The sequence below is a fragment of the Drosophila sechellia genome, chromosome 2L, assembly GCF_004382195.2.
Source record: "Drosophila sechellia strain sech25 chromosome 2L, ASM438219v1, whole genome shotgun sequence".
Classification (NCBI taxonomy): Eukaryota; Metazoa; Arthropoda; class Insecta; order Diptera; family Drosophilidae; genus Drosophila; species Drosophila sechellia.
Genome location: NC_045949.1, coordinates 24,791,324 through 24,817,868, shown reverse-complemented (window position 1 = coordinate 24,817,868; position 26,545 = coordinate 24,791,324). Strand labels below are relative to the sequence as shown.

The window sequence follows — 26,545 nt, the reverse complement described above, 5'->3', positions numbered from 1 at the left end:
AGCCGATTTATAATAGCATCGAAATTCAGTACAGTGCCAAACGAGGATAAAACGTTATTGGCCGCGCCCCTAACTTTGTTCCTAATAATTGTCACAGCCTCGTAATGGCGAGAGGTGCCGTTGAAATCTTTGAATATGCGATACGCAGCAATCGCCGCTTGTCGAAACGAAACATACGATTCCTGTGATCCCGAGAATTCAGGCAAATATTTAACGGCATCTAAAGTCATGCTACATGGGGAATTATTAGTTATGTCTATGGGCTCGTATGTTCTAATAACGGGGGCCACTGCTGAGGTGGACGCGACATGTGTTGTTTCCAACTGGTTGGCCAGCTCTTGAATTTTCTGACGCATTTCATTTCGCGCGAGTTCATTTCTGGCAGCTTCGTCCGCCAAAGTATTGGCCACAATTGCCTGTATAACAGCTTTGAGCTGTTCTGGGTCGATCGCCATTTCAGGGGGATTCGCGGTTACGTATCTTAGAGGGGAAGTTTGATTTTCGTTATCAGACTCTGAGTCTGTGGAGTACGGTTTACTATTCCTATACCGTGAGAATGTGGGCTGCATGAGCAGTCCAATTCACTTGGGTATGCAAAAGCTGCCTGTGTGGGTAGCAGTTGACCAAAGACAAACAACAAAAAAAAATAAAGACAAAGACTGCAGCGTCGAATGTCGCGCTTACATCGAACGGAAACAAAAAACAACAATAACAAATGAACGTATGCGCTGTTATGAAGAATAATTATATTATTTTGTTTTTATTCCCATTGACACGAGACCATGTTTCAGTGTACCTGCTGGTTATTAATTTATTTTATTACTATATTTTGTACTTTTATTTAAAAAATTTACGTTTCTGTGCAGACTTAAAATGCATTTAGCATCGGTTCCCACTCACATAATTGTTTTCTGGTGTATGTGTGTTTGTTTGATCACTAATTCCCTTCACTTTTCCCGCGCCGCTGTCGTAAATTTCGTAAATTTCTCGCTGTGTGTGCGGTGTTGGTGATGGTGGTGGTGGTGGGTGGTGGTTCCTACCACTAGTTGAGCGCCAATTAAGAAGATTATGATGGAAGGGGGACTACCCTTCTTAACTGCTGGCCTAGGGACTCAGTCAGTTTTATTTTAATAAAAGAATAACGGCTATTGTCGCAGTTGTTCTCATATGAGCTTGTGCTCTTTATTCAATGAGGCTTTAAAACGAACTGAAATATAAAATGATTCTTAAAGCTAACAAAAGAATCGCAGCGGCCACACACATTTGCTGTGATTGCCGTCCGCGCACAAGTTTCCGGCCCAATGCCGGGTCAGCACTTTTGACGTTTTTATATCATATTTCGCACACTGGGCCAACTGTTCTAGTACGTTGGCTTGTGTTAACTTATACATGGCGACGTTTTGGATTCGATGATATAAATGATGTTGGAAACATTCCAAATCAAACGATACATTAAGGTCCACCGGTCTGTCATAGAAGTGTCTCATCTGACTTGATGAACCGAACAGATAAAGTAGTGCCAGTTATCCAACCCATAAATATAGCAATCTGCCCCAGGTGATAAACAAATTTCAAACTTCAATCTCAGCAGCATTTTCTTTGCCCTTGATATTGTCGCCAACACTTAGCCACCCGATAAATAACCAAAATTAAAGTAAACACCACCTCCACTTGGAACCAAAGTGAATATACGATATGGATGAGACTCCTCTATTGCCGACATGTGTATGGTATGTTTGGCTACGAAGAAAAGTAACGGTGAAACATTGAGACAAATGCGAAGTGCGTCAAGATCGGAAGCAGCTGCAAGAAGGAGAGGTACGAAAGAAACAGCAAAAAATTACGGTGAAACACCAAAAACGGCGCGACAAATAAATACACGAAGCAAAAATATGCGCAAGCGCGATCAAAAATGACAAAGACTGTACAGTTCTTCTTGGAATCGGAGCTGCTGTGCTTGTATCAAGAATTGAAAACAGCGCCTTTAACTGAGTTCAAACGAAAATTGGGAAGTGCAGAAGTACACGAGAAACTGGCAAATAGGAAAAAATTGCAAACGGAGAGTTTCCATGAATTCGTCTTGCAGATGAAGAAAATTGCCGCGCTGGGCCAAGTTGAAACCAAGTCTGTAATACGTTATGTTGTAAATGGACTGAGCATCAAAACCGAATACAAATGCAAGGAGGCCGAGCGCAAGGTCAAGCCCCTGGCGGCAAAAGTATTACAGCTGACTGAATATCTGGCCAGCTCAGAGGGGGCGCGACGTGCTGCTGAAACGGAGCGTGACGAATTGGCCGAAGAAATTGTAACTACCAACTGTAATGAAAAGATTTCCTTAGTTTCGCTCGCTACGGATTGCAGCGGCTAGCTCAGAGAGTTTGTGCGTTCGTCCATTAAATGTATGATTTGTGTGATTGCCCGACCAAGGAAAAGCAATGGGTTCTTATTATAGCCGTTTATTCCACTGTCTTATAGATAACTCCTTCGGCGATCTCGCTACTCCTGCGGCGTTTCTCCTGCAACGCCTTGCCTCAGTGGTCCTGCTTGCTCGTTGACACGGACGAAGAGTTGGCCCGGCCGGGATTAGGATGTTATGGGCAGTGTTTATCGTCCTCGGACGAGGCAACGCACTGACCCTTTCGACACGCCAGATCCTTCTCCTCCACTCCCAGGATCTCTACTCGCTTGTGGTGATCGTCCTTCGGGCTTCTTGCCGCCCGATGCTTCCACTGTTTCTTATCTTCTGACTTGACACCTCGTTCTCACACCCAAACTTCTTCCTTCAACACTCTGTCTCACTAACTGCCTCCTATTCCTCCGCCTTTAGACTCCGTTCCGACTGCGCGCTGACCGCGCGACTCACGCCGGTACTCTCCTCGACTATCCTCGCGTACGTACTCCTCGCGTGTTGAGACTGACTGCCTCGAGATGCACTTGCGCCGTCCCCTTATAGGCCGCGGGGATCCCGTTATTTCCCCTTTTGAGCACGGCCTGCTCTGGTACAAGCCCAACAGTTGTACCGTTAGTTCACGGTGCGTCTTCTTTGTGCCTGTCCGACATCCGCACCGTTACCGTTCGACCCCTGTGCCCTTGGCCCGCTCGAGTCCAAGACCTAACGGGGTCGGTCTCTCCGCTTTGCCCTGGCCGCCTTGCATCGCGGCTGTTGCTGGACCACTCCCCTACACGAGATTTGTGGGGAGTTTTAAGACTCCTCACACAACAATGCCAACAAGGGCTCCTTAATGATCGACGAGAAGCGATTGGCCGATTGGAAGTCCGCATTGCCACTCTTGAGGAGGAGTTGGAGGAGGAACAGTCCGACTCTGAGGTGCTGCTGGATCGCATCCGCTAGGCGCAGCTGCAGATTGAGCACCTGATTACTGAGTTGACGAACGAAAAATCGAACTCTCAGAAGAACGAAAACGGGCGCGCTCTGCTCGAACGCCAAAACAAGGAGCATAAGGCTAAGCTTGCCGATATCGAGACAGCACAGCGCACTAAAGTAAATGCTACAATCGCCACGCTAGAGGCCAAGATCGCCAACCTAGAAGAGCAGCTGGATAATGCGGGCAAGGAGAGGCTGTTGCAGCAAAAGACCAGAATGACGGAGTGTAAACAATGATTGTGATGGCAGCGCGATAGCACAGGTGGCAGCACTGCAGGAAACTATCGATAGGATCAGGAGAGCAGTAATAATAGTAAATATTAAACTAATATTACATGTATATCTAGGAACAGATTTCTGGAGACTTTACAATCTGTTTTCAAAAGCTGTAAAAAGCCAAGATTGCAAATGTTAAAAATTATTTTCCCTCTTTTCATCAAAAAGGTCACGGCAAGACTAACTTGATCACGCACGCATTCTATTGATGTTGGTATGGTTAAGCCAATTCACCAACTCCATTTACATGTGTCACAAGCAGTAGAAAAGTCAATATGCGCCGAAGTGGATAATTAAGTCTCTCGAGCAACAAAAGTCAGAAGGCAAAAGTCACTTCTGCATGCGGCATGAGCAATATTTTGGGCATATAAACCGCTACGGGGGAATACATACTGACCCAAAAAAGGGGACAGCGATTACCAATTTTCCCCTTGCCAAAAAGTTTGGGGAACCTGAAAGGTTTCATGGGCCTATGTTGGTGCTATCGTAAGTTTGTTCCAAATTTCTGTTTGCTCGCAGCTCCTTTGGCGGATCTGATGACCCCAAAACGTAGATTCTGCCAAGCCGATGAAGACTTTAAAGCTTTTGAAACTTTAAAATATCCTTTGAGTAAGGCTCCTGTTTTATGCAAGACAGGCTTATCAAATCGTTTTTCGATACATTGTGTTGCCAGCAAAACTGGCATAGGCGCTGTATTAATGCAGGTGTCCAAAGAAGGAGGCGAACGGCCTATTGCGTTAAGCTTAGAAGGACATAAGTTTAAAATCGTAACTTATTATGCTTCACTAAAATGGATAATGTCAAACAACTATCTCAGTTCACGACTCACCCGATGGGTTTTGGCACTACAGATGTACGATTTCGAGATCCAACATCGTAAAGGCTCCTTAAATATTGTTTCTGACTCTCTTTCTCGAGGAATTGTTGGGTGACATGAATTCATTTCAAATCAGCAGAGTACAGTTGAAAATTTACGGCGAATCAGCTAAACGTTCCTGACCTTAAATCCGATAGAGGTTACGTCTATCGGAAATCCGAACATTTAATGGGTGAAGTAATGCATGACGAATACGCCAGGAAGCTGAGATCATTTGCGAGCTCACGATAGTCCCTTATCGTCACACTCTGGCAATTAAGAGACGATGGAGACAGTAAGGCGTTACTATTTTTAGCCTGGACTAGTACCAGATGTAAGGGCTTATATCAATGCATGCGAAGTTTGCAAAACCACTAAAGCTCCGAATTATGTGTTATGACGTACATTAGGAAAAGCGCCTGGAAGACAGCGATTTTTCAGCGGTTTTTCGTACCTTTCCTCTTACCTTATCCGAGGTCCCGAAGCGGAAATACAGGTTATTCATTGATATCGAAGAAATACATATTTCTTAAACGCGTTAGGAAAATAGATTCCAGTGCGGTTGTAAAATATCTAGATGGTGAATTTTTGTTGGCTCACAATTTCATTCACACGTTTTCCAGAAGACAATGCAGCAATACGGTATTTATTGTGGCCATTCCAAGTCTCCAGATTGTGCACAGCCAACACCAATTAAAGTAGGGTCAGGAAGAGCACCTCCTTATAGAGCAAGAAAACCTAATCTGCAGCTAAATACGCCTGCGAAATATTGGGGAGAGCAACTTAAATGCTCCAAATCGTTTAGTCAGGCTGCCATTAATCCCAGCAATCAATTATGATGTGTGTTTAATCTAAACATGAAAAGAAAATTAAGCACACCTGCAAGTGGATTCTAATTAAAATATTAATGGAAGGAGCGCTAGTTAACATACCCCCTCTCTCGGTCTACTCAGCACTGCAACGAGACCGACCCAACAACAACTGAGAGCCGAGCGAAAGTTCAACGAAGATCGCCAATACGAACTCTGACGAAGATATTTGGGAGATACATACAAGTTATGAACCCTCTCCTTGCGCCCTTCGTCAGGTCTCACCAGCGTTCGGCTCTCGTGTTTTCGGGCCCCGTCAGCAGGCGACTCGGGGCCTGTCTAGTAACATGTTTGTGTATGTGTGCATTCGGCACAGGTGCCGTTGGTCGCACTCAGGGTGAGGGGTCAACGGGGGAAGCGTATATAAAAGCAGCGGGACGGGAGAAGGGCAAGTCAGTCTCGAACGGACACATAACGGAACCGCTAGCAGATCGCGAACTGAACCTTAAAATAAAGCTAATCGTAAACTCGAACCCTCTTAACTATCTTGACTATTATTTGGAGAACCACAGCATGTTGGTTGTCATATCAAGGTGAGGTATGCGGCAGCGAGTGCCGAGAACCCTAATGCAAGTGCAACTTGCGTTAACTGGCGCCCGAACAGGGACCGGCAATGTCCGGCCGATAAAAGTGATACGAAAAAATTGTGGAAATTTGTGCGTAAAAATAGTGGTGGTGTGCATAAGTCAGATTAAGATCTGAAATCCATAAAAGAAAAAGAAGTGTTGCGTGAGCTGTGTATAAAATGATAAAATAGCAATTACCCGCTGCCGGGGGGAACTACGCCCATCCCGGGGCGCAACAAATATTGCATAATTCAATAAAAGGTGTAAAATTTCTAAAATAAAAATGTAAACCTATGTTGCGCCAAGACCTAATTTAAATTAATAAAACAACGACCCGCTACCGGAGGACGCCACGTCGTCCATGCCGAGCGCAAAAGTTGTACGATACCTATAACATAATTAAAACACGATCAACCCACTGCGGCGGTACGGCTTGTGGGAAAATTTTTTTTTTCTCCTTGCCAATTCGCGAGTGCAAAAGATTGTGTATAATAAACCAATAATTAACCATTGCAGCAGTTTACCTGCGGCAGTACGAGTAATATGAGCGCCCAGAGTGATAAGGTGGTGTGTGGCAGCTTGTTGGATACGTTAAGTGGTGTGGAATGCACCCAAAAAAAACCGCCCAACAAGTTGTGTGGCGGCCGTACCTTAGTAGGCAACCAGCCAAAAGGGATACTACGGAACCACCGTGCCCAGTGCCGAAATAAATTAGAGGTCATCAATAAAAAACTGTAACAGCACGCACGCAAGGAAAAAATATTGCAAAATGCAATAGCGCACAAAAATTGTATAAACACATGCACAACACCACAATTCAAAGGAAAACAAGTATAGTACAATTTCCCCAATTTCCCGAAACGAAATGAATGAAATACAAAAAGAAATACAAAAAAAATTATAAAAAAATAATATAAAAAAATACAGATTATAAGAAATAAGAAATAAGAAATATAAAAAAATAAAAATATAAGTACACAAAATGTACCGTACCCCCACACACTACGTAGTCTTAGAACAACTTAGACGACCAGATATTTACGAATTGTCTTTTTGTAAGCTCGATTTCTGCATGCGGCGCAAATCCCGCTCACTGGACTGGCTGGGGTCGGCTTGGAAATGGGTAGCTGGATCTCCAGATGCTGCTGATTGGAACGCCGTCTTGGCCGCGCAAGCGACGGCTTCGAGGAACTGCAAAAACTGGAGGAGGCTAGCTGTATCCCTCGGCTACTGAAGGGCGGCCAGGCCAAATGCTCATATCAAAGAAGTAACCAACGAGCGGTTAAGCAAGTCGACGATGGAATGCTCCTCCTGACCAACTTCAACGGAACTCTAAGAACGGCTGCAAAGAACTACGACCTGATCGGCTCCTTTATCATCCAATTCGACAATGAGACGATAATGGTCAACGGTCAAAACTATTCCAGTTACTCGGTCAGTCATCTAATGGCGATGCCGGCCGTGTTGAGCCACATAACGGCCAGCAACTTTCAACTTTCTCTGGAATACGTCCACGACGTGAGCATGAAGAATTTGGAAAAGATGTCCAACATGGCGAGTGAGCTACTAGCCTCTCTTCTCACCGAGGCGGCACTCGCAATCTGCATATTCCTAGGCTTTTATTTCCTATGGAAGAAGCTGATGTCCACCAAAGCATTGCCCGATGTCCGCGAGATTGCCGCAAACTTAGAAGTATTGGGCCAAACCGAGCTGAACAAGGCTCACTAATCTGCGGGACGCAGATCTTGAGGGGGGAGGAGTTATGAACCCTCTTCTTGCGCCCTTCGTCAGGTCTCACCAGCGTTCGGCTCTCGTGTTTTCGGGCCCCGTCAGCAGGCGACTCGGGGCCTGTCTAGTAACATGTTTGTGTATGTGTGCATTCGGCACAGGTGCCGTTGGTCGCACTCAGGGTGAGGGACGGGAGAAGGGCAAGTCAGTCTCGAACGGACACATAACGGAACCGCTAGCAGATCGCGAACTGAACCTTAAAATAAAGCTAATCGTAAACTCGAACCCTCTTAACTATCTTGACTATTATTTGGAGAACCACAGCATGTTGGTTGTCATATCAAGGTGAGGTATGCGGCAGCGAGTGCCGAGAACCCTAATGCAAGTGCAACTTGCGTTAACTTACATATACATATTTGTAATAAAGAATTCATATCATTCTCATTTCACACCTCAAACTGCTCACTCGTTTTTTTGGAAGCTTTCCTCCCTCGGCCACGGGATTGTAACTGGCGCAGCCCGTCAACGGACAAGGGATTAACAATGCCCACTACGCTTATCGTTCTAATTCTAAAGAGGTGATGAACATGTGACGGCAGTGGTTGTGGGGATTTTATTAGTGAGTGGTGAAATGGAAAGGAATTGGATAAAGCGTATTGAAACATAATAACGTACAAGTGCAAGTAAAACAAAGGAAACAAACGAAATCAAGTTCAAATTGCTTCACAGGCGACCGTATATGTGTACATCAAACGCTGATAAGGCACCGGGATCGCTTGTGCGGGACAATTTGCAACAATTATACCAACAAGTTACTGTGTGTGATGACCGTATATGTGTACATCAATCGCTGATAAGGCACCGGGATCATCCGTACACCCTAACTCATAAAAATGGTAAATTAATAAACAACAAAAAAAATAATAATAATAAAAAAAAAAAATTAAAAGAGGAAAATTTTTTTTCTGACATGTTAAACTACTGTGTATGGTTACCATTTGTGTGTCGGAGAGCGCTTGGTGTGTGTGAGAGTATTGGTTGCTCTTTGGTTACTTTATAAGAATAAGAATGGTAATTTCATCACTATGGTAATGTTACATCAGCCTATTTACGCACTGCGAACGGTTGTTGTGTCTCTATAGTTCTGAGAACAACCGTTTGGCGCGGCGACAGAGCGACGTCGCTGCCGCTGAGTGTTGGTCGTTGTGCACAACAGAAAAGAGAATGGTAAAGAACTAGATCAGTCGAATATTAGACTACGTTGTGACCAGAACTCGATGCGCAAAGAGTAAATTTTGGACATCGATCGCCTCCGAGACAACGGGACCTCCTACACAAGTGCTTTAAAAAAAAATAAATAAATAAATAAATAAATGTAAGTTGTGTGATTAACGACCGAATATGTGCACATCAATCGCTGATAAGGCACCGGGATCGTTTTCACTTAACAATTTACATGAACACAAATTTATTTAACAAATACAGAACTCGCTGCGCAGGAGGTGAATTTGGACATCAGTCGCCTCCAGGGCAACGGGATCAAATTCACAGTGGGTTATAAAAATAAATGTGAGTTGTGTGATTAACGACCGAATATGTGTACAACAATCGCTGTTAAGGCACCGGTATCGTTTTCACTTATCAATTTACATGAAAAAAAAAAATAAATAAATAATAATATTCATAATCATAAAAAAAAGGCAAAAAAAAAAAAAAAAAAGAAAAGATTAAAAAATTTGCACAGTGATACAGTTTCCTTCGGCAAAATCAAGTAAGCATGTATGTGTTTGTGTTGCGCCGTTTGTATAACCCTAGCGACGTCGACGCATCACTGTACATTGGCTGCCGCCAAAAGCTGTCGCCAGAGTGGCGGCGCGACGCTTGACGCCGTGCTCGCTTGTACACTGTTGAGTTCTGTTGAATTCAGTTGAATTCTTTTTGCACACCACGCACTACAAAAAAAAACCCACTCAATTAATTCAAGAAAAATAATACATATATGTATAGAAAAAAAAAGAACCCAAATAAAACCAACTTAACGCCTACTGTTGTCACATGTTCACTAACCTATAAAAAAAATACACTCTATTCAATAGCTATTTAAATCATGTATTACAGCTAAAGTCGAAAACACGAAAAAAAAAAACTACAAAGGTGGATAGAAGCACAGCAGCACTACAAGAACGACATACACTAAGAACCGGGAAACAAGGATATGAAGAAACTGCGTAACGGACACACACATCCAGGTTTTCTTTTATTTTGAAAAGAATACACACATATAATACACATTCAAACAGATACATATACATAGCATCACAGAATATAATACAATATATTACTACATTAATATACAAACGAAAACAAAACAAGCCTAACACCCAAAATTTTCCCTAAACAAAAAGATATTATTAATATACCTATTTTTACATATTATTACACATATCATAACCATACCCCAATATATAATTATTCACTATTATTTGCAAACAAAAAATACAGATTTCTTCCCAATACGTGTAAATGCTAGGAAAAAAAGCCAACATTAGTAATACAGTTAGGGGCAGATTAGGGCTAAGAAGCGGATCTGGTCTATCTGAGATAAGGGAAGCGACAGGAACTAAAGAGAAAGACCAGTCGGTTCAATCCAAAGACAATAATCCCACCAACGCTATGGATTCCGGTAACGACACAGGGCCAATAAGTCCTATCGTTAATTCATCAACAAACACAAACCTGAACCTACAACAATTACTAACCCTTGTACATCAACTACCAACCTACGAAGGCCCACCTGACAATCTTGATAGATTCATAGACAGAGTAGATCAGCTCCTTTTGTTAGCCTCATCAGTGGACCAAACAACAGGCGGACATTACTTACTTGGAACTATCCGTGACAAAATTAAAGGCAGGGCAGACGAAGCACTGAATGTCTGCGATGTACTCCTTACTTGGGATGACATCAAAATAAACCTCAAGGGACTATACTCTAGCAAGAAAACAGAAGAAATGCTTGTTAGAGAGCTACACAACCTTCCGGACGGACTCAGTATGGGAAAATTGTATTACTCAGCCGCTAAAATAAGAAGCGATTTAATGTCACTCGCTAGAGAAGCCGACCCTAGTGCACACTCTCTCGCGGCCAAACGCGACCAATACGATAGATTCTGCCTAAATACATTCCTAACTGGATTAAAGGACCCACTTAGGTCAGCCATTAGGAATCAAAAGCCGGAGACAATCGAGAAACCATACGAGTACGGTCAGATTGAATTAAATTTCCATAGAAGCCTGAACAAACACCAAGATAACCGACGACGCGACAGCCCATTTCACAGGAATCACCCATACGCAAAAGGACAGAGAGACACCAGTACAAGTCGAGCCTAATGATACAATATTTAGAAAAGAAAAACGCAGAAACAAGATAACACCGAAATCTTCACTACACAAAGTAGATAGGGACAAAGGCGTCACTTTCCTAACAACTAAAGGTCAAAAGTTACACAAACAAAAAATTAGAAAAACAGTTAAGAAAACAGTGGCAGGAACAGAAGAAAGACAAGCACTATTTAATAAATATATTATTATCAAACTAAATAACATAAAAACCCACATTAACAAGTAAACTAAACCATTAGCCAGTAAACTAAACATTATCCCTAAACTGTTATTTCATAAGAAACAAATAATAATATAAGATAGAAATTAAGTAAACAAAATGTAACTTTAGCATTAGATGTAACGTTTATATACACAACACTCATGTTTAACATTAAGATACCCATTTCAAAAAAAAAAACTGTTAAATTCAAAATATCGTCGGAGTTCCTGGCATATACCAACAACACGCCGCCTAATCACCTTGCTCCGATCCGGCCATTTCCCATTACGGCCTTCTCTTCGGACTGGGGGGGGAGGAGTTAACATACCCCCTCTCTCGGTCTACTCAGCACTGCAACGAGAGACAACACCGACCCAACAACAACTGAGAGCCGAGCGAAAGTTCAACGAAGATCGCCAATACGAACTCTGACGAAGATATTTGGGAGATACATACATATACATATTTGTAATAAAGAATTCATATCATTCTCATTTCACACCTCAAACTGCTCAGTCGTTTTTTTGGAAGCTTTCCTCCCTCGGCCACGGGATTGTAACTCGCTCACCAAGTTATATAACATCGATCAGGTGCGTCAGTAGGTACAATGCACTCATAACCACTGCAATCGTCTTTCATCGGCTAACCCCAACTAAAATGTGGGAACATCATGAGAAATAAATACTAGGACAACAGTCACCGGCAATTTACAAATTTTATGTATCCGGATAACCTAAATTACTTTTGAAGTGTAGTGGGCGGAAAAATCCTGGGGTGGTGGTGGCTGCGGCTGCTGCTGATTTTTTTCCCTGAAATGAAACACTCGGGATCGACTTCACGAAAATTCCGATCTTTATTCGCGCACTTGTAACTTAAGACTACCTTAACATTAACAGTAGAAATACCGCGGGACCGCGGAGTGGTGAATACATTGCGGGAGGGGAGGAGAGCGAGAGAAGAGAAGGAGAGCGCGAGCAGCGGTGCTTGCGAGCAGTGGAGAAGCTTCGAGAACAAGCATTGGCCGCTTACACTGCCGCTCGACTGTTTGCGCCCTTCTGGCGTGAACATTCTCCCCCCCCTTGCGTAGGCAAAGGTATCCCTGGCCGGCTAGACATCAGGATCGGCCTCTTCATTCCGTGCACGCTCCAGAAACGGTCCATCCGACCACCGTGTTCTGCGCGACGGGCAAGCCATCATCAATTTTTAGGAACCCCGGTTGGATCAAGTTGGCATATACATCTGATCCCAACACGAGGGAGATGGAGGCCGGCCGGTGGAAGCGCTCGTCCGCGAGACGAACACCGTCAAACTTGGCCCTGGCGGCGTCGCTCAGAGCTTGGATGGGTGTCCGGATCCTTAGGCTGGGTTCGACCTTCAGGACGACGTTGAGTCGGAAGGTGCTTGTTCGGGACCGGAGTGTCACCGAGCAGACCTCGTTGCCTCCCAGCCGGGCGATGGGCAGCCGGAACGCAGCCGCCAACGACCGGTCGATGCTGCTCACCGGCATGCATGGGTCGATCATGGCCCCGGTCTCGAAGGTCTTCGAGCCCGTGTCCAGCACGACGATGGCTGTAGGCAGAATGGGAACAGCCTTCTGCGGCCCCGTTGCCACCGCCGGAGACGCGACGGAGACCTTCGGACGCCGTTGATTGTTGGCGACTGGGGCTGGTGGCGGAATGCGGGAAATCCGGACCGGACGAGGTGCAGCGGTATGGCGCTCTCTGCGCGTCGGAGCTGGTAGCGCTGCTGGGGACGGAGCGGGACGGACCTCGTGCATGTGGAGTAGAGTGTGGTGGTCTCCTCCACACTTCTTGCATCCCTCTTGGCTTCGGCAGTCTCCTCCTGAGTGCTGATGGGCGAGGCAGTTCGAGCAGTACTTATTAATAAGTACTGCCCGAAGGCGCTTTTCAGCGCTCAGTTTGTGGAACCTCTTGCACTTCCGAAGAGGATGGATTCCAGAGCAGACTCGGCAGCGGTAGGATTTGATACCTCGAGTACGTCTGCTTTCCAACGACTGGGTGGCACGAGGTCGAGGAGCCATTATTGGAGGAAATGAGTAAGTCTGCCAATAAAAGAAATGAAGAAGCTTAGTATGAGCCGACTACTCTTTTGGCCCCGGAATGGGGGAAGTGCCCTAATCCCTAGGAACGGAGGACTCTTTGTCCTCCATCGGTAGCAGAATAACTTTATGGACAGGGCGTTTTATGGTGCCGCGAGACGTACGGATCTCGACGACTCGAATGCGGTCGTCGGCTCCTGGAAAGGCAGAAACGATTCTGCCGAGCCGCCATTCGTGCGGTGGTAGATTGTCCTCCTTGACAACTACCATATCGTCGGCTTGGAGATTCCTGGTCGGAAATTGCCATTTGCTTCGTTTATGGAGTTCCTTAAGATACTCCTCTTTCCACCGTGCACTAAACTGCTGATGTTGTGCCTTGAGGTGTTGCCATCGATTTATTATCGACTTGGCTTCGCCCTTTATCTCGGGTTCCGCCGTGGAAAGCAACGGCCCTCCAATAAGGAAATGGCCTGGTGTGAGGGCCAGCAAATCTGAGGGATCTTCGGACATAGGGGAGAGGGGTCTAGAGTTGAGGCAGGCCTCAATCTTAGCGAGAAGTGTCGCCAGCTCCTCAAATGTATATTTGCGGGCTGACGTCGATTTAAGGAACAGGGTTTTGAAGCTTTTCACCCCTGCTTCCCACAAACCCCCCATATGTGGAGCCCCTGGTGGGATGAATCGCCATACGAGTCCCTGATGGCTATATGCATCAGTCACGGACTCTTTGATGGCTTGGAGAAAGTCCCTGGAAATCGAAGTTGCCGCCCCCACAAAGGTCTTACCATTATCCGAATGGACCCGTTGAGGACAACCGCGCCTCGCTACGAAACGAGCAAAAGCCGCCAGAAATTTCTCGGTTGTTAGATCGGAAGTGGGTTCCAAATGGATAGCCTTCGTGGAAAAGCACACAAACACACAAACATATCCCTTCGTTATGAGACACGCTCTCCCTGTATAGTTTTTTATTTCGAAAGGGCCGGCATAGTCGATACCCGTGTAGGTGAACGCCCTAGAGAAGGAGACTCTATCTGTCGGGAAATCGCCCATCAGCTGTGTTTGGAGTCTCTTCTTGTAAATCGTGCAAATCTTACAAGGATTGACCACAGCTTTCACCAGATTCTTGATTTTAGGAATCCAATACTTCGATCGGATCAGGCGTACGATCAATTGACTACCGCCATGAAGAGTAATCTGGTGAGTAAATTGGACGACAAGGCGCGACAGTCTACAGTTATAGGGGAGAATAATCGGATGACGTTCATCATATTGCAGGGTTTTGGAGGCAGTGAGACGGCCGCACGCCCGTAACAGGCCGTGTTGGTCAATGAACGGGAACAAATTCACCAACGGACTTGACACTGGAAGAGGCCTTTTCTCGGTCAAATGCTGAAGCTCTTGGCCATATGTTCTGCGCTGCGCAATGGAGGTCAGAGTTCGTTCTGCCCCTCGGATCTCTTCACTTGTAGGGCGTGAGTTGGGCAAGAACGAACCTTTGCGGCAGCGTTTAAGGAAGCGTTGAACATAGACCAGAACTCGCAGGGCCTTGTCCAATTTGGCGAAACGTTCGAGAATGTCGATGGACGGGGCCTTGACAAAATGCACTTTGACCGCGCGCTGCTCTAGCTCGGTCACTGGAAGAGTGTCACTTTGTGCTGGCCATAGCTCTCGTGGCCCTTGCAGCCACTCTGGTCCGTGCCACCAGAGATGGTTTTCTGCCAATTCATGTAGGGATACGCCTCGACTGGCTAGATCGGCGGAGTTTTGTTCTGAGCGAACGTTTGCCCAACAGTCGACTGGCGTCGCCTGCGTGATCTTGGCAACTCTGTTGGCCACAAATGTGGTCCAGTTGCACGCAGGCTTTCGTAGCCAGGCTAAGACGATTGTGGAATCTGTCCAGCAGCGGATATTTGAACTGGCGGAGGGCATGTGCGGGAGGATTGCTGTCACCATTTCGGTTAACAGCACGGCACCACAGAGCTCGAGCCGAGGAAGGGAGACGGTTTTTACCGGGGCCACTCGTGTTTTGGCTGTAAGCAGGCGAGTCAGGATCTTTTGCCCCATCTCGACGCGGATGTATATCGCCGCTCCATAGGCTCTCTGAGACGCGTCACAGAAACCGTGGTGCTCTATGATTACCTCAGGCTGGTACCAGATCCATCTCGGAACGCGGATCTGGTTGAGGTCGGAATACTCGGCTAAAAACGATTGCCACCGCTGACACATTTCAGTGGGAAGCTTATCGTCCCAGCCTAAGTTTTGCAACCAAATCTCCTGCATGAACATTTTCGAACGGATTATGAACGGCGCGAGCCACCCGGCAGGATCGAACAACCTAGCGATTTGGGACAAAACTTCTCGCTTTGTATAGGAGGGTTCCACAACTATGTCTGGAGGAACGAAATAGAATTCGTCGGACTTTGCCCTCCACCGAATACCGAGCTTTCGGCATCGATGTCGAGGAACTCGCTATGAAGGAGGTGTTCGGCCGGGACGTCTTTAAGGACGCTTTCGTTGTTCGAGGTCCACTTTCTTAGCGGAAACCCGGAGGCACTTAGGGCTGCTTGCAACTCTCGAATTGAACTTTGGGCTTCGATTACGGAATTCGCCCCTGCCAGAACGTCGTCGACGTACATGTGCTGCTGGATGATGCGGCTGGCATTTGGAAATGGCACTTGGATATCCTCTGCCAGCTGTTGCAAGACGCGAATGGCGAGGAATGGGGCGCAGTTGACCCCGAAGGTAACTGTTTTTAATTCGAAGTCTCGGATATCTCCTTCCTTGTTTCGGAACAGAATTCTTTGAAACGGGGTATGTTTCGGATCGACCCAGATCTGACGATACATTTTCGTAATGTCTGCACTGAAGACGTATTGAAAATAACGCCATTTCAGGACCTGGATCGTTAGATCGGATTGTAGGACTGGACCAGCATGAAGAATATCATTTAAGCTGGTCCCATTTGCCGACGGACTTGAAGCGTTGAATACAACGCGAAGCTTTGTAGTGGTGCTTTCGGGCTTAACTACCGCGTGATGAGGAAGATGATACGAGGGAGAATTGTGAGTCGGCGGAACTTCTTTCATATGACCCAGATCCAGGTACTCCTGGATCACGCTGTCATATTGCTCTTTTAATGGAAAGTCTCTTTTTAAACGATTTTCGTTTCTAAGAAACTGAGCTAGCGCAATGGACCTTGAATATCCTAAATCGGATCCGGTATTCTCGGGATCCCGGAACGGGAGCGTCACCACGTATCTCCCGCTTGCGTCTTTTGTCGTTGTTTGGAGGAAGTTCCTTTCACAATAGGAGTCCGACTCTTTTACCATCTTTACTGGTAGATCCTCCACCTCCCAGAACTTGCTGAGAAGCGTGTCGAGCGTATCAGGGTCGCCTATTTCGTGCACCTGGGTCGTGAAGGATGCGACCCGTTTCGGCTTGCCCTTGGAAATCGGCCCCGTTAGCACCCACCCGAAAATAGTTTCTTGGCCCAGGAGCGAGCCGCAAATATTTTGTCGGGTGCCATCCATCATTATGGATGGTAGAATGTCAGCCCCGATCAATACATCAATTTGAGAGCTCTCAAAACATGTAGGATCTGCCCAGCGGAGTGCGGGCAGGTCCTTCAAAGAATTCCGAGGGATCGGATAGGAGGGCAGTTTGCCTGAGAGCTCCGGAAGGACGTACGCTTCAGTGTCTAACTGTAGACCTGGCTTAGTAGGGGAGCGAATCCCGAAGTGACACAGCTTCGAGGATTTCGCGGAGACTGAATGATTTAACCCGGAGACTTGGGTCTGGGTGTTGCGGAATGGCAACTTGATGAGGTTGAACAGGCGTTCTGAAACGAACGTCGCCTCGGATCCCGAGTCGATTAAGGCTCGGGCTCGGTAGTTCGTCCCCAAATGGCACACGTCAATCATCGCTGTGCTCAGTAGGACGGCTGAAGTGCCGGACGCGAAAAAAGTTTGCACCGGTGAGGTGCTTGCCGATGCATTTCTGCTAGAGGGTCTCGGAAGTTGTTGTGTAGGGGGCGAGGTTGAGGAACTCGCATGTTCGGAATTTGGGGGGCTGCGATGCAGCAGCGTATGGTGCCTGCCCTTACATGTAAAGCAGCTGTGCGTGCTTGTGCAGTCACGTAGCTGATGACCTCTGGCAAAACAATTCAGACATAGCTGCTTCTTTTTGATATACCCGGAGCGCGAGTCAACAGACATTTGAAGAAAACGCGGGCACAATCTTACCGGATGGTTCTCCTTAGAACTTAAGTCACACCCTTTCTGTTTGGTGCTGACCTTTGTCTCGAAGGATTGAAGCCTTTTTGGAACTGCCTGAGTCGGTTTTATATCTTCGATGGCTTCCAATGTCCGATACCTTTCGCTCAGGAAGGCATTCATTTCATCCCAAGCTGGGATCTCGGATTTGGCAGTTAGCGACTGTTCCCATAAGGACAGGGTCTGCTTGGGCAGCTTGCTCGCGCAAAGGAAAACCAAGATACAATCCCAGTTCTCTGTGGATACCTGGGAATGCTCTAGTGCTATTAAACACCCCTGAATCGTGGATTGTAGCTCTTTTAGAGCATGACCAGATTCTTGTGAAATTGAGCTCAAGTTAAAAAGAAGCTTGAGCTGGCTGTTGACTAAAAGTCGCTTATTTTGGAACCGATCTCGAAGCGCCTCCCAAGCCGAAGCAAAACCATCATTCGTGAGAGGAGATTTCGCCACGATGGCTTTTGCTTCGCCACTTGTTTTGGTAAGGAGGTGGAATAGCTTCTCGACCGGAGTCAACCTGGGGTTGTTTACGTAAATTGCCGTGAATAGGTCCCGGAAAGTGGGCCATCGGAGGTAGTCGCCATCGAAGACTTCCGTGTCGCATGGAGGTAAGCGGCAGCCGGACGAAATTAGCGGCTGAGAGGGTGCTTGCGCGACTTGAGGCGTTGCTCTGTCGATTGTTTCGCCAATTTGTGCTGCACATGACTCGTATACTGAGTAGCAGTAGTCATACTTGGCCTGGAGAATAGGCACTGTGTCGAGGGATCCTTCTTGGGCCATTAGGTCAGAGCATGTTTCGTACTCTCTTTCCACTTTGTCCCATAAGGCTCGCACCTGTTGCAGACGGACTTGTAACGTGTGTAGGGACGGAGAGGCTTGATCAGGAGTGTTGATCTTCGCTTCGAAAAGGCTTACGCGATCGCTGACGGCGATGAATTTATGCAACGCTGCGTTTGCGGGCGTTGGCTGCTCAGAGGATGCCATTTGTCTTGTGTTAGAGCGTGTGACGCGGAGGAAATCAGTCCCGACAGCGGAGGGACTCTCGGATTTTCTCGATAGAGAGACTCACTAGACGCTCGCGTCACTGGTCGGGAAATGACCAACCTAGGAGTTGTCTTCGAACTGGTCGATGGCAAACCCTTTGCTTTCGGAGTGGGAGTCGCGGGTTTGACCCTAGGACTAACGGACTTGGGTGCTGGCTTACCGCGAGTGGATAGCGGAGATTGCGGGTTGAACTTTTGTTCTTTTCCAGGTGCGGTGGTCTTTTTCTTGTCTCCCTCTAGGGGCATGCTCAGCTATGCCCTAAGAGAAGGAAGTCAAGAAGGCCTGCACGCCGCAAACAAAAAAAGTGTGGAATTGAGAAAAAAAGAACCAGACACGGAGGGCACCAAAAATCTGGATGGACAAAGGATCCCGTCGGAATTCGGGAGAAAGTTGCAATTGGGATCTGGAGATTGGAGCACGAAAGAAACAAAAATCGCAGTCTTTGTGAAATAAGGCCCAATAGATTTCAATCAACTGGAAAAAAGCTTAAATGAAGCACAATATAGCTAAAATTCAGTGTGAAAAAAATAGCTAGGAGGATTCACAAAAGAAAACCAACAGCTAGAGTGAAGTCCACAAGAAGATATAGCTATATTGGTGGTCCAGAAAAACAATAGCTCAAATTTATATAAAAACAAAAACTATGAATTGCAATTTCTGAAAAAATCGCTAAAAAATTGCTACCAGCTGGAGTCTGGAAAATAGCCAAGGATTTATAAAAAAATCGCTATCGACTGGAAATCCCAAAAAATAGCTAATATATAGAAAATAGCTAGAAAATAGCTAGAAATTGGCTAGCTAATAGCTAGCTATAGCTAGAAAATTCAAGTTTAAATTTATAAAAATAGCTACCGGCTGGAGTCTGGAAAATAGCCAAGGATTTATAAAAAATCGCTATCGACTGGAAATCCCGAAAAAAAAATAGCTAATATATGGAAAATAGCTAGAAAATTCAAGTTTAAATTTATAAAAATAGCTACCGGATTTAGGACCACAATTTTATTATTTTAATTTAGGAACCAGAAATGGGAGCCAGAAATAGCTTTTTAAAAAAAAAATTATTATTTGGGTTAAATAATTATTAAATAATAATCAATAATAATAATAATTAAAACAATCGTTTCTTTCCCTTTTTTTTTTTATTATTAAAATTATTTATTTTTAAATTTTATCGTCGGACTTATTTATTTTATTTTATGTCTCGACAATAGGGTATTCTCTCGTCGCTATGCGCTGGTTTTTTTTGTCAGGGCAATAATGAACAAAGAGGAGACGAAAGAACTTGCACTTGGACAGTCTGTGTAAGTCGCGACTGTGTGTATGTGAATATCTTTGGAATCTCTGTCTGACAATGGATATGTCGTAATGTATGTATATTGCTATGTATATTTGTGTGTATGTGAACTTTATTTGGAATATTTTGTATGTGAATATATTTGGTAAATATATGTATGTGTATATTTAATTTACAATAAGTATATATTTAATATATATGTGTATATTTAATTTAATTTAGTTGTATTTGTGGATTGTATTTTATTGTTGTATTTGTATTCGGTTGTATATTTTATTGAGGCACACAAAAAAAACAGCAGTTTAGCAGCGGACGATAACAGTGAATTTTGGACAGTGTGTATATATATATATGTACATGCGCTTGCATATCAGCGGAGCACCGTGAGACGAATTAGGAGGCCGGTATTGGCAAAGTGCTTGTTTATGCACTTAAAAAAAAGTAATCACGGTGGCTGGGCGCATGTACTTATATATTTTCACTTTTCACTTGATACGGATGGACGGAAAGAATAAACGCCGTCGGAAAAAACGAAAATGGCGACCACGGACGGAATAGGATTTAAAGCCGTACTTATCTTGAATTTTCCGCAAGGAGCGCTGGCAGGATCAGAGCTCATCCGGCTCGAAGGACCATGAAGTGGAGTGGGCGGAAAAATCCTGGGGTGGTGGTGGCTGCGGCTGCTGCTGATTTTTTTCCCTGAAATGAAACACTCGGGATCGACTTCACGAAAATTCCGATCTTTATTCGCGCACTTGTAACTTAAGACTACCTTAACATTAACAGTAGAAATACCGCGGGACCGCGGAGTGGTGAATACATTGCGGGAAGGGAGGAGAGCGAGAGAAGAGAAGGAGAGCGCGAGCAGCGGTGCTTGCGAGCCGTGGAGAAGCTTCGAGTACAAGCATTGGCCGCTTACACTGCCGCTCGACTGTTTGCGCCCTTCTGGCGTGAACAACTTTAAAACCGATTTGGTACAACGACTATGTGTGGATTTGTGTAATTTTAAGCCTTGCGGTGTCAGGAAGATCGATCTTTCTCCGATGGATAAGTTGCCATGAGTAGTTTTCACACCCATACATATCTAAAAATGTATATATATATATATACATAAATCGTAAAACCCTTTATGAAATTTGAAAAAATTTGATTTAGTGTATTGAATAAGCCTCAAACAAATTTTTTCGTTAACAATCTTTTTGCAGTTTTTTTTATCATTTTTATTTAATTTATTGCAGTAACGAAAAACCTAAAAGAAAGAAATATATGTAAATGAAGTAAATCAGCTATGCATAGTATATTAAAATGCTTTAACCCTACTTTGAAAAGAAATCAACGAATTAAAATTTAAATTTAATTTTTATTCGTATATTAAGGAAATCATCTGTTTACATTAACTTATACCCTAGTTCTAATTGAAATTACTAAACGTTTTTTTTACACATTTGAATATAATAGTATACAATTGTATATAATTTATCCAGATACTATCCCTTTATTAAATTTGTAACTTTTGCATACAATATAAACATTTATCTATTAACGCGAATAAGTGATTAAACAATAAAATTCTAAAACAGCAATAACATTATTTAGCTGATGTTACCGCGGTCGAAGGTTGTTTAAAGGGAAGGGAAGCCATGCTCTATCGGCAGGTGATCGTAGGTAGGGTGGGCTATAGGCGAACTGAACAGCATTTGTGGCTCTCCAAAAATTTTCCGCTGTTCTCTTTTCTTTTTATCCATTTCCTTGATCTTAATTCTGCATCCTATAATTTTTTAAATGCACATTCTTTGAATGTATGTACGATTTTTTCCAGTTACGATAACTAGCACTCAAGTTTTGTCGAATGCACACTAAAATCTTAGTATATTTTCATAGTAATGTGTAGTTAGTGTTAGGGTCAGTGCGAGCAAGACCTCCACCCCTTCAAGCAGTCGACCTTGGATTTGGATAGTGGAGACATCGAGGAATATCGGTTAAGGGAAGCCTATATAAGCAGTCTGAGCGCTGGAAGCGGTGCAAAGTTGAGGATAATAAGAATGCATGCAAACGACTCGAAGCAACGCAAGCAGCTAGGGAGCTTAAGTAGCGAAAGCCAACAAGAAGCAAGATCGCTACGTCGAGACGTTAGTGTCGAGGCAAGTGACCGGATTTAGAAATAGGCAGATGAGGTCCATTAGGACAAAGCACGGTCAGGTTTAGACGCCTTGCTACACCACGATTCGAGACCAGATCTTTGCGAGTCCGTTAGTATTTGAACATTCGGTTCCAATTCTAGCAAGGAACAGGATGCGTGTTGGGATTGATCGGGCATTTGCCTAAAGAGTTCGTAAGAACCGAGCAGGCGTGGTTCCGGCCCGATCAGTCAAAGCAGTCATGAGGCTAACGCGGTGTCGTTTCGCCTGACGATTACATAAAAGACGCAGCCGTTGGCTACTGTGAGTCCGCGTACGGTAGATATTCCTAGCCCAACAGCGCACACCTCACCGAACAGGACAACGAGAGCGGCAGGACTGTGGAAACACAGCCTTCGAGCAATTCATCTACTGATGCGTAAACCGGGTGAACACACGCCTTAGTGGAAACTGAACATGCGTCTGGACAGAGAAAATGGGGAGTGATAACATATTCAAAAAAGCTTAGGGTCGCTGACAATTTAGAGATTCCTCTGTAAGTGCTTGCATCCAATTTGTTAGCTTTTTATGGAGAGGAATCACAAAATTGACTTTGATACCGCGTAAGAGTGTGGCTGTTCGGAATGAGGTAATGTTGCATATGTTTGAAATACCTTTGCAAGTGGATCGGCAATAGGCCTGATCTGATAATAATAATATTTGCTAAAAATAGGGAGGAAGGGTAGGACATTGTTTTGCGCTTAGTGTTAACGAAATTATAAAATTGATTCGGATCCTGTGCGAACTGGAACTTGCATCGGTTTAAATAGTTATTGTAACACTAAGTTGCACGGCCAAATGTAACCGAAGAAATCGGACTCATGCGAGACGGAATTCGCGGACAAAAAACAATCACCCGAAGTGAAAAGAAAAAAAAGTGAAAAAATTAAAATCACAAAAATAAAGATAGATCGAATCAAAAAAATCACCCGAAAGGAAAAAACACAAGTCCCAACTTTCAACAAAGTGGAAAATTCTAAATAACCACATATATAGGCAGCAGCGATATCGGCAGCGACGACAGCGGCAGTACTGGTGGCGAAAGAAAGACGTCCGCAAAACACCTCGACAATTAAATGAATTTATTAACATGTGAGTAGGCTTTTTGTCCAAAAGTTCGCCAATAAGTAAAAAATATTTAACAAATTGTGAGCTTAAAACTTAATAAATACAATAAATTCTCATGTGCTAGAAAATGCAAAATAAAAAAAATACTCCAAATAAATGATATCCAGCAAGTTGTGGAGTTGAAATTTTAGCAAATCACAAATTAATTTGATATTTAACTCTCGCTAGGAAATACAACAAATACTTATAATTAATATTCTACAAACTCTTGATTTAATTCTATAACACCTGCAAAATTTTGTTTTACATAAAAACTGTACTGGGAACATTTCCTCAGACGAAGAAGTCCTAGAACTTTTACACGGAAAAGTGCCAGTAAAAAATAGAACTGCGCACTTCAAAGGCAGGAAGAACTATTCGAAGCATAATTAACCACAATTATGGGGGAGTTAAGCTTACTTAAAGATAAAAACCCGAACATCCGGACATTCCAGGAAATCGAATTGAATCCAAAAATTAAGTGTAGTGAGCCTCTTGATATGGTCAAGTCTGTTCCAGAATTTGACGGTAAACATGAAAATTACTTTGCGCCTTTCGAAGGTAGCAGCCGACATTATCAGGCCATCGGAATCCTTAAAAATAAAGTAAGACGGTATTTAATTTCCACGCCATAATAGCGCGATTAGACTTTACGTATGCGGACAAAACTCCGGCTCACGTAATAAAACAAGAATTATGTTTGTCGAGGCAGGGAGAACTACCCCTACTCAAATACTATGATGAGATAGAACGGAAGCTAACGCTTCTTACAAACAAAACAGTAATGACACACGACGCAGCCGCAGCGGACGTCCTTAATGAGCACCACAGGGATGACGCTTTACATGCGTTCATATCTGGCTTAAAAAAAATCATTAAAAATTGCCGTTTTTCCGGCACAACCGCGGGACTTGCCATAAGCATTGGCGTTAGCTCAAAAAATTATATTACTCCACTCCCGGGGCTGAAAGGCATCGTGGCGGCAGAAAAACCCTTTACTGTAAAGTCAATTCATGGCTATATCAAAATGGAAAAAAAAGTATAGTTTCGGTGTTTAACGTAAAAACACCCTTTTTATTCTAAAAATCTTTAAGACTTTGACGGTATTATTGTTCTCGACTTACTCAAACAAGTAAATGCGAAACTTGATTTAACTAGAAATGTTATAAATACTAGGAACGGAACTGAAAAGATCCAGTTTGCTAGGGCGGAAAACGTTAACTTCATTAAAATCGATGATGAAGACGTCCCTCTTGCTATTAAAAACTCGTTCGATAAAATGATAGTTATAAATCACAAAGCCTTCGCTGACCCAGACGAGGCATTACCATTCAATATAAAACCTATCGCCACAATTAAGACAGATGGGGAGCCGGTATACTCAAAATCATACCCGCATCCCATGGGTGTGACCGAATTCGTCAATGCAGAGGTTAAACAACTTCTAAAGGACGGCGTAATAAGGCCATCCAAATTTCCTTACAACAACCCGACCTGGGTTGTAGACAAAAAGGGAACAGAACAAAACAAAAAAAGAAACGACTAGTTATTGATTTTAGGAAACTAAAGCAGAGAACAGTCGACGATAAATACCCTATCCCAACAATTTCGACAATACTGTCAAATATGGGAGAGTCCAATTTTTTTACGACACTTGATCTTAAGTCAGGCTTTCACCAGATAGAGCTGGCAGAAAAGGACAGAGAAAATACGGCATTTAAGAATGCCCCAAGCATTTCAGCCATCGACGATGTCCTAAGAGAAGGAATTTCAAAGATATGCTACGTGTATGTCGATGACGTTATAATATTCTCTAAAACAAAAGAAGATCGCGTTAAAGACTTGGAGTGGGTTTTAACTAAACTCCTGAAAGCAGGCATGCGAGTATCCCAAGAAAAATCAAAGTTCTTCAAAAAGAGCGTTGAATACCTGGGGTTCATAGTGTCGCAAGGGGGTCTACGAACTTCACCTGAAAAGGTCAAAGCCATAAAAGAATTCCACCTACCTAAAACGCTTTTCGAACTCAGATAATATCTGGGACTAGCAAGCTACTATAGGTGCTTTATAAAAGACTTTGCGATAATCGCAAGGCCTTTAACGAATATCCTAAAGGAAGAAAATGGAAAAGCAAGCAAATATCAGTCAAGGAAAATCGACATCGATTTGACAAAAGAACAGAATTCGATTTGACAACGGATGCGTCAGGTTTTGGTCTAGGAGCAGTACTATCTCAGGATGGCCGCCCGATCACGCGCCCTTAGAGGTAGTGAAAAAAATTATGCAACCAACGAGCGAAAGCTCCTCGCTCTAGTTTGGGCACTGAAAAATCTCCGAAACTACTTATAAACTTCACCGATCACCAACCACTTACCTTTGCCGTCTCGGATAAAAAAGCTAACGCGAAACTAAAGCGCTGGAAGGGAATAATCGATGATCACGGTGGCAAATTGGTCTACAAGCCAGGAAAAGAAAATCTTGTTGCAGACGCATTGTCTCCCCAGAACATAAATGTTCTAAAAGACGAACAAGAATCGGATGTAGCAACCATACATAGCGAACAGTCACTTACATACACCATTGACACAACAGACAACCCGGTAAACTGTTTCAGGAATAAAATAATAATTGAAGAAGAAAACAGTTTCTCAGTGGACACATTCATCTGGTTTAAAAGCAAGGTGAGACACATTATAAAAATTCCTGACCGAGAAAATCTGCTTAGTGCTTTACAAGACGTGGTAAATGCTGAAGAAGTTAACTCAGTACATTGCTCCCTACCGATCTTGGCATTTGTCCAGCACCGATTAGTTGAATTGTTCCCAAGCACCTCTTTCAAGCATGTGAAAAGCTTTGTGCAGGACATAACGGATACATCTGAGCAGAGGTAAATTGTTATAACAGAGCTCACCGAGCAGCACAAGAAAACGTAAAGCAAATCTTGAGGGACTACTTTTTCCAAACTACTTTTTTTTTTACTAAACAACTTTGAACTGCAAGATCGCTAAATACAAACGTCATCCACCCAAGCAAGGGGTAGCAGAAACACTGATTCCTTCCTATGTGGGGGAAATCCTCCACATCAAAATTTTTTCAACAGATGGAACCATTTTTCTTACGTGCATTGATAAATTTTCGAAATTTGCCACAGTGCAGGCCATCGCATCGAGGGCTATTGTGGACGTAAAATCTCCCCTATTACACATAATAAATTTCTTTCCAAAAATAAAAACCATTTACTGCGATAATGAAATATTAAAACAATGTTACTAAATCATTTTAATATCGCCATTTCCAACAAACCGCCTCTACACA

The 26,545-nt window shown here is 44.0% G+C and overlaps 1 protein-coding gene across 14 annotated transcripts in view; it reads right to left on the bottom strand.

Annotated features, from left to right (window-relative positions):
- Positions 1–26,545, bottom strand: part of LOC116800539 (lachesin) — a 371,289-nt gene that overhangs the window by 79,475 nt on the left and 265,269 nt on the right. Inside the window, exon 10 of one of the 14 annotated variants that reach the window (XM_032716107.1) lies at positions 21,290–23,826. The exons of the other annotated variants lie outside the window; for them this stretch is intronic. Within the exon in view, the coding sequence (XP_032571998.1) occupies positions 23,738–23,826 (89 nt within the window). The 3' untranslated portion in view covers positions 21,290–23,737. Of the gene's footprint in view, positions 1–21,289; positions 23,827–26,545 lie in introns of those variants that run through there. 14 annotated transcript variants of the gene reach the window in all.